General features: G+C 41.9%; 1 protein-coding gene across 3 annotated transcripts in view; it reads right to left on the bottom strand.

Annotated features, from left to right (window-relative positions):
* Positions 1-15,896, bottom strand: part of LOC135942433 (lachesin-like) — a 120,520-nt gene that overhangs the window by 17,401 nt on the left and 87,223 nt on the right. For all 3 annotated transcript variants that reach the window (XM_065488550.1, XM_065488552.1, XM_065488551.1), the window contains exon 3: positions 8,460-8,660. In XM_065488550.1, the coding sequence (XP_065344622.1) occupies positions 8,460-8,660 (201 nt within the window). The remainder of the gene's footprint in view (positions 1-8,459; positions 8,661-15,896) is intronic.

The raw sequence follows: 15,896 nt of genomic DNA, 5'->3' as shown, positions 1-15,896 counted from the left end.
TAATGTGAGCATCTGGAAATCGAATCAGGAGGGATGCTTCGCTTGTCACGTTCCCTAACTCTCCGCTGCTTCGCTGTTTGAGCGCACAAAATTTAATAATGGCGGCTTTCTCCTCCGCTGAATGAATTTGCGTAAAAGGGAGGTGTACTAAATATTCGTTCCAGGCAGTAAATTTGCTTTTATTCGTCAGGAAGAAGTTTATTCCACCGACCGGCGCGTTGTTGCCACAGCATCGTACCACCTCAAAGAATTCTCAACATTTTTGTTGGCTTTCAAGCACGGTTTCTTTGAACATCAAAAGCGAATTCCAAATAAATACCCGGCTAATCCGCCAGCAATTTGTCACAATGTCCCCAAGAGTGGTTATTTCCCTAAGGAGGTGCGTGCGATTGCGGCGAGCAACGCAATCCCCTTGCCCAGCTCTATTTTTGTAGGTCTTTGTTTTCATTGGTGAGGCCATCTATTAATCCTTTGAAAGTAGAGCTCGCCTGCATGGTGTACCTATGCAATTACCAACAAAGACCGAGTTTACAAACACATAAGCCGTCCTTGTTGTTGTATAGTGAGTCTCTCTTTCTCCGACAACTTTGAACATTGTGGGTGCCCCAGCGCCTCTCAATCGAAGCTCTTTAAGTTTGCTGCAGCCATAATCTTATAATTGGAAATCTCTTCGACTTAATCTGCTTGACGGTGCTGAGCTGAGTTGCGAGATACTCTAAGGATCGAGAAAAGGCAGTGGGAAGTAAGAAAGGCGTAATCTCGCTTGAGAGGCCATTTAAATCGCGCCGTTTACTTGTTTTCATAATTGTTTGGATTTATCTGTTGAGGCTTCAAATGAGCAACGTGGTCGGAAATAAGGTATACATGTACATAGCAAAGGCTATAAAATTGACTTGTAGGGTAACAAAATGTGTGCAAAAAACAGATTTTCTTTTACGACGAGCTCATTGATTCGTCAAGTGGAATTTATTATGATACTAAAAGCGTGAAATGCCGTTCTCAGACGGCAAACAAGATAATTTACGGCCCAATCAGTCAGTGGGGCGAGCTAGACGGGCCCCGTCAGGGGCAGTCATCGCGATGGGGGCGACAAAAAGCAGCAAATTACATTTTCCATGTTTTTATATGTTTCGGCACGCCGGTATGGTGCAATAATGGCCGGGGATCATCTCGCTGATTACAAAAAAGAAAACAGCACGGACTTATGGGCGTTTTACATTTGAGCTGCTCCAAATCCCATCCGAGATTGATGGCTGCTTCAACAAATGTAATCAACAACTGAGCCAGCTGCCCGATTTTAGTGCCTCTTCTGAGGCGTTAAACCCTGCCAAGCAGCAGCGGTGGCGTCTCCGACGACGACGTCCCTAGAGAACGCACGCAGCCCGAACTGTTTTGCTCTCTGCGCGGCGCGCTCGTGTGTGTTCTAGCTGCCGCGCTGCTGTCTTATTTGATTTGCACCGGTCTAATTTGATCAGCGGCCGACGCCTTGGCGGAAATACTTTGGATTTAGCTTTCTCTCCACCGCCAATCAAACAGAAATATTTCATGAGCAAGCTCCCAGCAACGAACGCATCTGATAAGTCAAATTCAAGCTTCTGCAAATCCAAACTTCGTGGTGTTTGTTTGTGGGTGAATTAGTGATTGGAAATACACACCCTTTGCAAATTCTGTTTGATTCAATTCCGAGGAGAAATCACCACGGTTCAGATTTTTTGAAAACTTTGGACAAATACACGGAACAGAAATCTTTCCAAACACGCGAAAGCGTTGCAAACTCACTCGATTTTGCTTTTCAAGTGCGAATAATCGATTGTATTTGCTTAGGCAAAAGTGTGCTCACGTCGGCCTCTACTTTTACAAGAGCAAACAGCCGCGCGCTCGCCCCTGCAGAATATTTTATATCTCTCCACAATGGTGCTCGCACATTCGCTGGTCATTTTGGGTGCCGCGCTATAAAGTAGCCGAGCGAGAGCGCGAGGGGGACGTTATTCGGGATTGCCTCTGAGAATATGTAACTCCATTTTATACCTGATGCCCGTTCATAATGCATGTTTATCGGCGGCAAAGCGCAGGCCGCACGCGCGAGCGCTCGTTGCCAGACCTCGCCGGGCACAAATTTCAAGATGCGGACAGCGGCCTGTCGCAATAAATAATATTTTATATCTGCCCAATAAAATCGACTTTGAAAATTTGGCTGTTTACTCGCACGCGCGCGACGCACCACAGCCATAAATACGCGTGCACATATAGGCAGCGAGCCGAAATTTATGCGCAGCATTTCCTTTCACAGATTTAATAACTCCCTCCGCTTTTCGAGATTTATTTCGACCCGTTTTCTGCAAAATCAGCAGGAAAATCAGTGCGTAGACTGCTTCAGCTAGGAGGAGGGTGTTTTTACCCCGACCAATGAATATGGAAGTGGAATGACGCGATCGACATGGCATGCAAATACACACAAACTACACCCGGCGTTGCAATTTACGTTCCATTTGAATTGTGCTAATCAGCCTGTTTGCAAGTGCAGCGGAATTAAAGTATAGCTCGTCGTTTTTCATCCGCGAGAGCGCGAATATGCACGCTGTTTGCAGCTGCGATTGTAATTCATTTCGATGCCACCACCACTGCTGCTGATTGGATTATTTGAAATTGCTTTTTGCCCCTACTGGCAAAGCAATTATTAGTAACCATTCCAGTTGATACACATTGCTATCAGATGAAAATTCACGATGAATGGAAACGCATTAAATTCAAAATTTGAACCAATTTGACGAATTGTTTACCGTGGGAAGTTGCTAATGATGACTACAAATTTATTGAAGTAAATAATCATCAATCCTATTTGCAATTGTTGCAAAGTCATTGATTGCAATTTCAAGCATAGGTTAAATCTCATTTAAAATGTTTATGAAATCTGCTCAGATGTTATGAAGTTAAGCTCACGTGTACTTGCTTGATGGAACTATAGACAACAATATTTGGCCAATTGCAAATATTTAACATGAATATATTGATTGGAATATCGCCTGGAAAACTTGCAAATATTTATTTTCAGTTCTATGTGAACTTCGAGCTTTATTAATTAACATCTTCCATATTTTACTATGGTTTTTTTCATAACTGTTCTTAACTTTCTGACTTAAATTGAAATTCTGAATGAAATTTAAAGCGTTTCATTAAGATTTTTGCCCTTTGTAAACTTATTGATTATTGGTCCTTACGAGTAGCTATGGATTTTTTATTTGAAATGATCCTTTTATTTATTATTATCAAATGGTTTTGTAGAATAACTTTGAAGATAGAAAAAGAGTTGATTAGGCAACGACTTCAGCACTCTGGTGTGAAAGTATGATCCAGTTCGTTGTCGACCGGGAACTCGTCTCTCTATGCAAATAAAATGCGCACTCGTCAAGTGCCGCATCAATTTGCCCATTCACTCGGACTTTTTACATAAGTGGCATAATTAAAAGTTGAGTAATTCTGCAAATACTGACTGCGCGAGATGCGCGAATGGCTTTTGCAAAACTCGCGACTCGGAAAATGCGCACCACACACACCGCAGCATTGTGTGCGCGCGAATTCTCTCTCGCACACTCGGGAGCGCAATAAAAACGGCGAGGCAGTAAAAACACAGGTTTATGCGTGCACTATCTTAATTAATATCTCGCAATAGGAATTAAAACATCGCCGGCCGGCCAGCACGGAGGCGTTCCTTTCAGCACACAGACTCGTTTCGGCGGGCCAATTCATCTCGCCAGTAGATGAGCCGCGGAGAGGAAAAGGAGAGGAGAAAAAGAATGATTCATCGTGTTTCATTCCAGAGTTAGTCAGCACAATCGTATGTAAATGTCCAATCTCGACTCGAATAGTGTGCATTAATCATTTTTAATGTGGACCAATATAATGATTGTGATGATGATGGCAGACAAAATGAAATTAATTGGCCGCGGGTGGTGCTGATGCCTTTTTATTTCAGCCAGCTTGCTTCCATGCAGCCGTCCGTTTGTTTTCAAATACGCTTTTCCAATTGCCCCAGATTAAAGTGATGGACGGAGCTTGGTTCTCACCAGCTGTCACCGCATGCACACCGACAATGGGAAATCGGTGCTGGCTAATGGTGAGATTAGGATTCTGCTGATCAGTCTTGACAATCACATGTAATATATGCGCCTGCAGAACAATGAATCTCCCTACACAAAAGGAGTAATTAATTTCTGACACTGATGTGTTAGTGAACCTCAGGTTTAGCCGCATCATTCTTCCAAAGCTTCATTGAAATTTTTATTTTACTTATTTCATTCTTATTCAAGAAATTCGTTTTCCAATCTTTAGTTATAAAAATGAAAATATTAATTTATCCAAATTGTTACAAGCTTGAACGTATTAAAAATGTCTCAAACTAGTGCTACAGTTTTAATGATGGGTGAATTTTCGTAAAATTAGATTTGCCATTTATTACTAAACGTACAAAAGCAGGACAAATTAGGGGGGGATTATTTTAGCAAAATTTTCGTTTAGTTATGTTAAAATAGATAAATAATTCAGAATACCTTGACCCGAAACACAATTTTTTTAAACGAATGCAATTCCCATCAATATGCAGCACTTGTTCAAGTCAACCATGAATTAGTACAACTGAATTGATTGAATTATCAGCCTGTGCACCGACACCAAGCCTTATTCACAGTCAATAAAATGTTTACTGCCAGCACTGCAAGTGCATGGCTTAAGCGCGACGTGTGTAATTACCTTAATGAATCCCGCAACGCGCATTGATATTGAAATAAAGCAGGCTCAGAATTTTCTAATTCGGCGCCGCGCCAAGCATCGTGCCCGTCTCTGCCGACAATTTATTTTTCACTGCTGCACCGGCGGGCAAATTAAAGCACAAATTATAGCGCGCAGCAGCAGTAAAATAATTATTCCCGTCGTAATTCCGCAGCTCGAATTAAAAGTGCGCGAGGCAGTCTGTCTATAGTGGAGCGGGCTGGCCGCGAGTCCATTTTACTAGCTGTATGCAGCTAACCATCTGAATTTTATTGACGTTTTGTGTCGCGATTAATGACCTGGAAAATTTTCACTAGAATTCCAGCCGCCGAGCTGGAAACGTCAAATAGTTGTACGCGAAGGGAAACGCTGCAAATTTTGTATCCAATAAATTGGCAAGGCAACATTTAACGGCCCGTGCAAAAATAACAGAATATGTGTGTCAGCGATGCATGTAAATTAATCGACAGAGTATTGCATGCTTTGTTACTGCCTTTTAATTTTCACATAAACAGATCGAGTCAGAAGCAATGTTTTTTCTCTCAGAATTAAATTTTACTCTCTCTTTGAAGAGATAAAATGTAAAACCTTGTCATTTGAAACCACTTTTCGTATTTTTTGAAAATGTTTAATTTTTTTAAATTACATTATCAATCACTTGCTAGATTCGTATGCAATGATTAGGCTGTTTCTATACGAGTAATTTATCTAATCTTAAGTCAACACTCGAGGTGAGCCACATTCCGTCAAAGCAACAAATTTCTGTCCGGGGGTCGATGGATTTTGATGAATTTTTTTGCGGTAATTTGGCCCTAATTGTACTACAATACAATTGAGAAAACTCCGACTTTCCAATTTTTGCGGGTTTTGCGGGCGTTAAAGGGTCAAAATCTGGGAATTTTGAGTACTTAACAACTTTGCTCAGGGTGGTCCTAGAACAAAAATTAAAAAACCCGTAAACTCGTCTTACAAAGGCAAACAACTTTTACATTGACCTCAAAGTGGTAGGTCAAAGGTCATTGTCATAAAAATTGATTTTTTGATTTTAAACTCAAATTTGAAAATGAATATATCGAAATTTTTTATTTTTTTCATGCCCATTTTGTAGAGCATAAAAAATTAAGCTAAAAACGTTAAAATTTGGAATGGCGTTTTGCCTCATTTTTTTAATAAAAAATGAAAATTTCGAAAAACCTTGTTTTTCGAAGCTGGTAAAAAACGATGACCGACCAAATCTCGACTTCTAGTCATCCGAATTTAAAAAACCGCATACCGTTAGACTCCTCTCGACGTCCCTAAGTGCACTAAAGGGGTATAAGACCCACCAACCCCCAACCCCCTTTTAACCCCCTCAATAACGTGAAATTTAGAATTTTTCGTCTGTTTCAACACCATTGCACGACGTTCACGAGTAATTGTCTTCTTCAAACCAATTCAGTTACTTAGTTCACTTCAAATCGAGTCAAACGGTACTTAATTTTTGATAATAGGACCACCAAAACCCGAGATTCGGGTGCACAAAGATTTTTATTCTAAACGCGATGCAATAAAATTCTGGATGATCGACCAAATCTCGACTTCTAATCATCTGATTTTGAAAAACCGCGTACCGTTAGACTCCTCTCGACGTCCCTAAGTGCACTAAAGGGGTATGAGACCCACCAACCCCCTACCCCCTTTTAACCCCCTCAAGAACATGAAATTTAGCATTTTTTTTCGTCCGTTTCAACACCTTAGCACGACGTTGACGAGTAATTGTCTTCTTCAAACCAATTCAGTTACTTAGTTCACGCAAAGACGAGTCAAACGGAACTTATTTTTTGTAAATAGGACCATCAAAAACTGAGATTCGGGTGCACAAAGTTTTTTTATCGAGACGGATGCAATAAAATGCTTGATGAGCACCAAATCTCGAATTCGGCGCTAAAAATCTCGTCGCAATTATAAAATAAACAGCACGCCACTCAACTTGCCCTGACATCCCTTTCGGGATTAAAGGGTGCAATCCCATTACACCCCTAATACACACCCCATCCCGAGCGTTTATTTTTGTATTCATTTTTGTGCGGAAAAGTGTAATTTAACCACTTCTGAGACACTGAAAACAGAAATGGAGACCCCAAATACCCATATTTGGCTTCTAGCTTCCCAGAACCATCAACCCATTTAGTGCAGAATTCGAGATTTGGTGCTCATCAAGCATTTTATTGCATCCATCACGATAAAAAAAACTTTGTGCACCCGAATCTCAGTTTTTGATGGTCCTATTTACAAAAAATAAGTTCCGTTTGACTCGTCTTTGCGTGAACTAAGTAACTGAATTGGTTTGAAGAAGACAATTACTCGTCAACGTCGTGCTAAGGTGTTGAAACGGACGAAAAAAATGCTAAATTTCATGTTCTTGAGGGGGTTAAAAGGGGGTAGGGGGTTGGTGGGTCTCATACCCCTTTAGTGCACTTAGGGACGTCGAGAGGAGTCTAACGGTACGCGGTTTTTCAAAATCAGATGATTAGAAGTCGAGATTTGGTCGATCATCCAGAATTTTATTGCATCGCGTTTAGAATAAAAATCTTTGTGCACCCGAATCTCGGGTTTTGGTGGTCCTATTATCAAAAATTAAGTACCGTTTGACTCGATTTGAAGTGAACTAAGTAACTGAATTGGTTTGAAGAAGACAATTACTCGTGAACGTCGTGCAATGGTGTTGAAACAGACGAAAAATTCTAAATTTCACGTTATTGAGGGGGTTAAAAGGGGGTTGGGGGTTGGTGGGTCTTATACCCCTTTAGTGCACTTAGGGACGTCGAGAGGAGTCTAACGGTATGCGGTTTTTTAAATTCGGATGACTAGAAGTCGAGATTTGGTCGGTCATCGTTTTTTACCAGCTTCGAAAAACAAGGTTTTTCGAAATTTTCATTTTTTATTAAAAAAATGAGGCAAAACGCCATTCCAAATTTTAACGTTTTTAGCTTAATTTTTTATGCTCTACAAAATGGGCATGAAAAAAATAAAAAATTTCGATATATTCATTTTCAAATTTGAGTTTAAAATCAAAAAATCAATTTTTATGACAATGACCTTTGACCTACCACTTTGAGGTCAATGTAAAAGTTGTTTGCCTTTGTAAGACGAGTTTACGGGTTTTTTAATTTTTGTTCTAGGACCACCCTGAGCAAAGTTGTTAAGTACTCAAAATTCCCAGATTTTGACCCTTTAACGCCCGCAAAACCCGCAAAAATTGGAAAGTCGGAGTTTTCTCAATTGTATTGTAGTACAATTAGGGCCAAATTACCGCAAAAAAAATTCATCAAAATCCATCGACCCCCGGACAGAAATTTGTTGCTTTGACGGAATGTGGCTCAGGTCGGTTTTTCCGTTTCTCTCTTAATATGGAATTTAACTAATGCGTTGGCTCGAAAATTTTCTGATTGGCCGAATGCAATTTGTGCTCGGAGCTAAACTAAGTCAGGGTAGCGTATTAGGCCCTTTGCTGTTCAACGTGTTCGTATAGCTAACTTGTTCGGCGCCGTGAAAAAGTGCACCTTCGTGCAATACGCCAACGACGCCACCAAATTTATGCCTTAGTTTGTTATAATTTCATCAAACAGATACTGATCTTACTCTAGAAATCAATGTGTAAAGCAAAGAAGTTACTGATTTCTAGTATTTAGAAACAACAAATTGTCGTCACTCACCGAGTATTTCCAGGGTATGTGTTTGTTCCTTGTTCTCGGCGGAACCGATGGAGCAGACGTAGTCGCCAGCGTCCTGTGGTCGCACATTGCGGATTTCCAAATTGAAGCCGTCGATCAGGCGGAACCTCTCGTCACGGGTGATCATCAGGTTACCAGCGGTCAGCACCACCGTTCCCCGTCGCCACAGAATTACATATGATCCTGTAATCACAACAAAATGGTAGCATTGGTTAATCTGTGGTTGCCAATCTGCAATATGCCATGGTATCAAGAGGGTTTCGTATTTCTATGAAAAGGCAGCATCAATCAGCTAATTGAGGAAAATGGATGCTACCGTTCACTGGGTTTGACTGCTTGTTTCTATTCTTCCAAGAATGGATGAAGCTTCTCCCAGAGGAAATGATTACTGTCACTGAGAGCAGCCCCATTCATTCAAGTTATTAACAAGTGGCACGCAGACGACTTGTGCACCGCAATTCATCCAGGCGATTGTTAATATTTCACCAGCCGCAATTTAAAATGTACACAGAATGTGTTTTAATCAGTCATTGTCTGGCAAAAACAAGCTGGCCGGATATTATTCGGAGCGCAAAAAAAAGAGAAATGAGGCGATGAGAGGCTTCTCTACAATGTTTAGTTGCCTCTTCACCCTTGGACGCTTTTCGCGAGCGGTGATAAATAGCTAGCATGACGAATCTGCCCTGCGTAATGAGCAAACACGTTTGCGCGGAGAGAGTTGCAAAATTAAAAACGAGAACGCGCATAAATCTTTGGCAGGTGTATTTTATTCGAAAGGAGAAGGGACATATTTTCATGCGGTCGTTTCACGATTTATGATGGGCTCTTATAGTTCGTTTCGTTACCAAGTAGTAATTTATTTGAATGTGAGTTTATTTCACACATTTTATCGCAAAATGAGTGAAGGATGTAGATAAAATAATTAGCTAAGTATCTTTTTTTAATTTGAGATCATGCTGTTTAATTTCAACAACCCCACCTAAGGTTTCCAGGATACCAGAGCCATGCGCTTAGAATGGCCGTGCGCACAATTAACAAAAACAGAAACAGACGAGGGCGGAATTCTCATTTGCAAATTAGCCCACGATTAATTAGCATTAGCTGCGGGCGATAATAAATTTGGTTGCTTTCGCGGCTGGGGCTGAGCTGCAAAAGCCGGGCATAAATAGAAATTTATAAGAGAGGCGCGGAAAGGCGTCCGCACGCGTTATACAAATCAGCTGGTTGTGCCACCGCTGTGCTGCCGCCGAGGAGGAAATATATGGCGAGGCACTAAATGCTCCGCTAATGGCTTCGTCGTCGCGATTTATAACTCGGAACATCACACGTTCCGCTGCAGAACGCGAGAGGCCGGCAGACAACTTGAACGTTTATCACGTGTGCGCCGGCTTGCCTGAGATTCATGGATTAAACGCGCGATGCAACCCTTAATTCCATGCACCCTCGTCATAATTGCGAGGTGCGCGGAAAAGTGTCTCGCGTGAGTTGCTTTGGTGAGCAGCCTTGGAGGAATTTTATGTTTTAACGCTTCCACTTGTCAGGCGTGTGCAAATGCACCGACGAGAATTTAATGACACTGTTGAAGATTACAAGCCTTGGCCTCATTCGCGCGCCAGTAATTTTTTCTTAACGATGCCATGCAGACAAGAGCCAAGTGATTGCAATATATTTTCAGTCTTGACTTGTGGCACAATTAAAATAGTCGTTTGTGCTGTGAAAATAAGGATTACCATATTATATGGTCTGCTTTTCCATGAGTAGTTGGCTGTAGATATTTTATTTTTCCAGTGCATTATTGCATGGCATTGGGTTTGACATGTTTATGTTAAATTTTATCTTTTTCAACCACAATGAATACATGTAACGCGTTCCAACAACATACATTATTTACAGCTACCTGTAGGCCTAGAGAAAATCGAAAGCATCTACTCAACAAACACGGCGCTATTTCCCCCTTTTTCTGCTCGAGTTTGCATGGCCAAACGTGTGCTCAAAAGCCATGCTGGTTCATATGTTATTTAATTCATCAGGTCGAGACGGCCAATGTGAATATATAATGGTCCGTGCAAAAGCCAACCACTGTCGAGCAAATACACGCGCATACAAACGAACTGGCATAAAAAGTAGCGTACGAAACACTAATAACGAGCGAGGAAAAGGAGCACAGGACTCTGGCAATGTGTTGCTGCGGCCTTCATGTACCTAATTTCACGCTGGCCGTGGTGGCAGTGCGGCTTTGCTCTACATGCAAACGCCGATTTTTGTGCGAAATACTTGCACAAAAGAGCATAATGGAGAATTTATTTCAGTTTTCATTTCACAGCTGTTGCGTTCATCCACGGCAGAACGTTTAACCGTTAAATAATTCAAGAGCACACGCCGACCCAACGTCAGCTAGATGGTGAAGGATTCTGCGTGGGCAGAGAGTTATTGCGCAACAATTAAGTTGGTGTGCACCACTCTGATGTTTTCCCTTGCCGCATGTTTGCTAAATGGAACGGAAATACAATCGATCAAAAGTTGATTCTATTTTAAATTTGTTTGAAAGTTGATCTCTATACAAAAAACGAATCATTATCCCCGCGTTATAGCGATCAAATTTATTTCAGCTTTTCAAATAATTGCCAAAGATCAACAGTTTGAAATTAGTTTCTCCGCTGCTTTAGCCTAAAGAACTTGCTTTGCGGAGCTCAGATTCTTGCAAAGTCGAAACTTCTCTTCAGAATACCGGTATTAAGTCGAGAGAGTGGAGAACTGGAAGGAAAGTGCACATTGTGTACACACATTGTCTTGTTTCTCCAGGCCTCATGGGATTTTAATCCGGCCTTACCGCAGACCTCGGACAGATGTAGTGTGTTTGTGTGCTCTCGCTTCTTGCACACGTACACTCTTGGTCTAGGGGAGGCTCTCTTTTCCGAACACGTGTACGTGGCATGCGAAGTTGTTACGACAGATTAGGTTTTAAAGAGCCTTCACAATACGTCTCAGGCCCAGTGGAGCTGGAGCAGTTATCGCCAGGTCATGCTGCTTATCGAACCTCAGCCGCCAGCAGAATTTGCCTGTTCAATGACTGGGAAACGTGCAATTAGAAACGAACAGATTCGAGTTGATTGTTTCCAACGAGAGATGCTTTTTCGCAGGTGGATTATCCAAGTGAGCGCACTTCCCTTTGGGATTAAGGCCTCACGCACAACCAGCCAGCAAGGATTTTTGTTTTATCCCGGCTTGAGCTGCAAAAAGCTTTCCAAAACACACACTCGCAATAGAGGATTGGTTAATGGAAATGATTTGGAGTATGGAATTTAATATGCGCCTCGTTTTCCCAGTATTTCTATTTTATCCTTTTGTTTTTTGAATTCGAGTCGGACTTTTGCTGTCAAATGAACAAAATGTTTGAACCGATTCATCAGTCCCAAAATTGATATTATATTATATATTTTTTGTGATATTGTTGAATGCTCTGAATGTTTTAAAAACAAGCTATCATTTGCACCCACAGTAACTGATTTGAAGTATCCAATGTAAACATTAAAAATATCAAACTCATTGGTTCAATTTTGCCAAAGAATCTTATACAAAAGTTATATATGTATAACATTCCGAACAAACATTGAAGCTAACATAACTCTCCGTTTATTTTATCATGTAAAAACAAGTAACTGCTACGTATGCAGCAGTCCGGACAAAAGCTCTAAATGTTTTGCAAGCATTACAGAGGAAATCCGAGTGGAAGCAGCCGTAGCTATAAAGCATTTCCCCGGAAAAAATGAGCGCTGGTGCGTCAAATAGTGGTGAGGTGCTTATCCTGCAACAGCAACCGGGAGTCTATTTGACCTACATAACATATGCACAAGCTGCCTAAATGTGGTTTTCCATTAAAGCGGAAGGGTTGAATTTTTCAATTTGTTTTCTTTAGGAGTCTGGAATTAATATGCACACGTCCAATTTTTCTTGCATGTAATAAAATACTTGATAAGAGTGGCATGCAGTCCACGTAGGTGTTTTATTTATATATCGGACGTAAAAGACGGAATTTTCAACAAGTACGAGAGGCACTTGGTGTACGCTCTCCTTTCCAAGACAGTCACCGAGCCGGCAGATATCACATATTGTTTTTAGCCGTCTCAGCTGCGAGACGGTGGCTTTTACTCCGGCATACGTGAGTTGGCACAGCAATTTCCAGAGGCCGGAATGAGGTCAATTCCCATGCTCCCGTGAACAGAATCATCCTTGATTAAACCGCTGCTACAAACCCAGCGGCAGCGCTCTCCTACACCGCACTGATTTGAAATTGCAAATTACTCCTTTAATTATCGCTCTTTATCCACAACGCAGGGCCGATTTTTCATTCAGAGAAGAAAAACGTGCACCGGCTATATCGAGTCTTAATTAAACCTGCAGTGCAATTAGACTGAATTCTACCTTTCTTTTCAATTGCAAATAAAGCACTTTTTAATTGCAGTTCCGATGAGCTCAAGCTGCATTTGCAATGAGGTTTGAATGAACGTGATGATTTTCAAGTAGATGTTCAGGAGTCATTTTTTTAAATGAAGCTATGATGATGGGGACTCATGACGACCAATAAGCGTAATTGCTACGATTTTCCATGCGTTAAAATAAAACTTCAAATTTAAATGCGATGTTGCAATTGAAACTCGTATGGATATATTGAGCACGTGATGTCGTCTCTCATTTCTTTTCGCGAGTAAAAGTGGAAGACCGTGATACGAAATTGTAGACTTTTAAAGTGCATGCGTATCATTCGCAGCAGACCTCCATCCCAAAGTTTTGAAGCTGTCATAAAAACTGGCTCAATTTCGAAAAATAAACTCCCTCGGCGATCGGATCGTGCGCGGAGAACGGTCGAGTGGCGCGTATACAACCGGCTCATCTTAGGTGATGGGCGGGCTGCATAAGCAACCAACGCGTGTTTGCAGCAGCAGACCTCACACGCGCGCGGCAGGCCTCGAGCTGAAATCAAGGTAATAAAAAGGTCGGAAGGTTGCGGCGTTTGTTCTTTTTTTCGCCTGCTGACTCCGCACCAGGATAAATTGGCTCAATCTCGATCGACTTTGTTTCTCCTGACAAGAGCGGCGCATTTTTAGGCAGTACGCCGGCATATAAAGCAGCAGCAGCAGCAGCAGCAGCAAAAGAGCGAGAGCTGGAGTGAGGCAGATCCCCAAGCGATGGCCGTCAGATAGCAGGCGAGTGTGGCTGCTCAGAGAGAAACACACAGTAAGCTGCCTGCCCCTGGGAGATAGGCGACTAAGATGGCTAACCGACACAAAAGCCTTCATAAAAGCAAGAGGATCATCCCTTGAGGAACGTAGCCGGCGAAACAGCAGTTTGTCTATATATCTGACTTTTAAAGCAGGCGCCACTCTTGCATTTAAATTATTTAGATTGCGCTTTAATGAGAGCGGAAAATGCACCCAGCTGCTGGCAGACGACAAACTTTCTTTGCTAAATTGCACTTGTTTTGCAGGCATTTTTATTCTAGGCCAACTCTGTTGAGGCTTGGTCCAGAACTTTGCACCGTCGGTTTTCTCCATTGATGCCCTGCATAATTTACAGTAATCGTTAGTTCTAGACATACATATAATGTGTCGTTCTTAAAAGATTTTATGGAATTTAATATTGTTAAAGTAGAATCACCCGAATTCGAACAGCAAGAAGTTTACACCATGGCAGGGTAACATAGCAAAGCAACAAGTCGACCTGTGTACTTTGTGGAATGCCTTTAGAACTTTGAAAAATAAATTTATGCAACAAGGTCCGCACGTTTGTCATCTGATGCGCACTTTGCGTGCGCAAAAAAGGCGTTCTCAAGTAAGAAAAATTGCATTTTGCCAGCGAAAAAGAGGCAGGTGAATTACTACCCCGTGTAATGAGGGTTGCATGCTGCCAGGGGCGACCGACTGATGGCGTACATAATGCATGCGGGTGTCATACGTGCTGCCGGAATAGAGCAAAAAGTGCGTGCCTCTTGCCTTCAAAAACTTGCTACTCGGCCGAACAAAGAAGTGTTGCAGAGAGGGCCAATGAAATTTTATGTTCCAACTTTTTTGCTTTTTTTGGGCCTAGCCAGGCGCAAATTGCACTTTTTATGTGTCTAATAAAATCAAAACCATAAATTTAATACAGAAAACAAGGCTGCAGCTCCAATTTATATTACATTATTTTATTCCCGACGCCATCATCGCCCGGGTCGCCCACTATTTTTAACTAATAAGGGTCGTAAAAGCGAATTTATTGTTATTAAATAATAGCCGGTTGACCGTAAAAGCGAGCGTCGTGTCGTATAATAATACAGTTAACCCCTCTTTATCAGATCATTTTATGGATGAGCGCATGTCGATTTGACAGCTATGAAATTCGGACGTTATACGATCGCCCGCCGTCAGCACTAGCTCTCCTCTCATTTAGAAGCCCGTGCCAGTTATGGTTCCTGTGATCATCACCTAGAGAGAATAAAGACGTAAAACATGAATGTACATACACACAACGAAACGCTATAACGCGCGGATGAGGCGCATTTCGCCTCCAATTGAAATTCCGCTTTTGGTTGTTGCACACTTTTATTCAAACGGAGACGCATCATTCAAAGGCGAGATGAACAAAGGGCAAACACTGGTTCAAAGCGAGAAGGGACGAGACGGAGCTCGTTTTCAGCGCCCGAAAGTTGCCGCCACAACTTTCGCCTCTTGATCACAACGTTCGCCGGCCGACGAGCGCACTTCTTGTTTTCGTTTGCGAGAGAAAGATCTTATTAAAGTCCGTCGTGCATACACTTTTTCGGCGTTCTTAACAAAGGTGCAAACGAGTGAGTGTAGAGGAGGGAATTTTTCTCCCCGGAAATAAAAGAGGATGAAAGTCAGAGGGACGAACGGTGGAGGTTTCATTGTAAAATCAGAAGACCGCGTTACCGCTGCCGGTCGGTGTTGTAAATTCGGTATGAACCCTTACTGCCGCCGCATGCCCATGTAATGAGGTAATAAATTTATTTTTCTATAAAAAGGTGCTTGCGTTCGCGCAAAAAAGCATAAAAAAGCAACAAAAAGCTCCGCGGAGACTTACGCGCGCTGTTGTCGAGTGCACAATTACTTTTAGGGGGGAGGGGTTGCGTAATTAAAACCGAAGAACCCTGGTTGGGTAAAATTTAACTCTGTGGATGGATCGATTTTTATGGGAATCTCCTTTCTCCGGCCGACGCCCAAAACAGTATTTTTCCTGGAAAAGCTGACATGGATTTCCTTACAATGAGTTTCTGAAAAACGGACTCACTAAACTATGATTTACGCACTCGTGGCATTATGTAACAGCTATCGTACTGAGAGTAATGATCACATACATGGATTCAATACGGGCACTGTCGAGAGAGTATTTGCAAAAAGCCTTAAATGTGCACACCTAGTAGTA

This window comes from Cloeon dipterum, chromosome 4 (genome assembly GCF_949628265.1).
Source record: "Cloeon dipterum chromosome 4, ieCloDipt1.1, whole genome shotgun sequence".
NCBI classification, from domain to species: domain Eukaryota; kingdom Metazoa; phylum Arthropoda; class Insecta; order Ephemeroptera; family Baetidae; genus Cloeon; species Cloeon dipterum.
The sequence above is the reverse complement of the archived record's forward strand: the minus strand, read 5'-3'. Positions and strand labels throughout refer to the sequence as shown.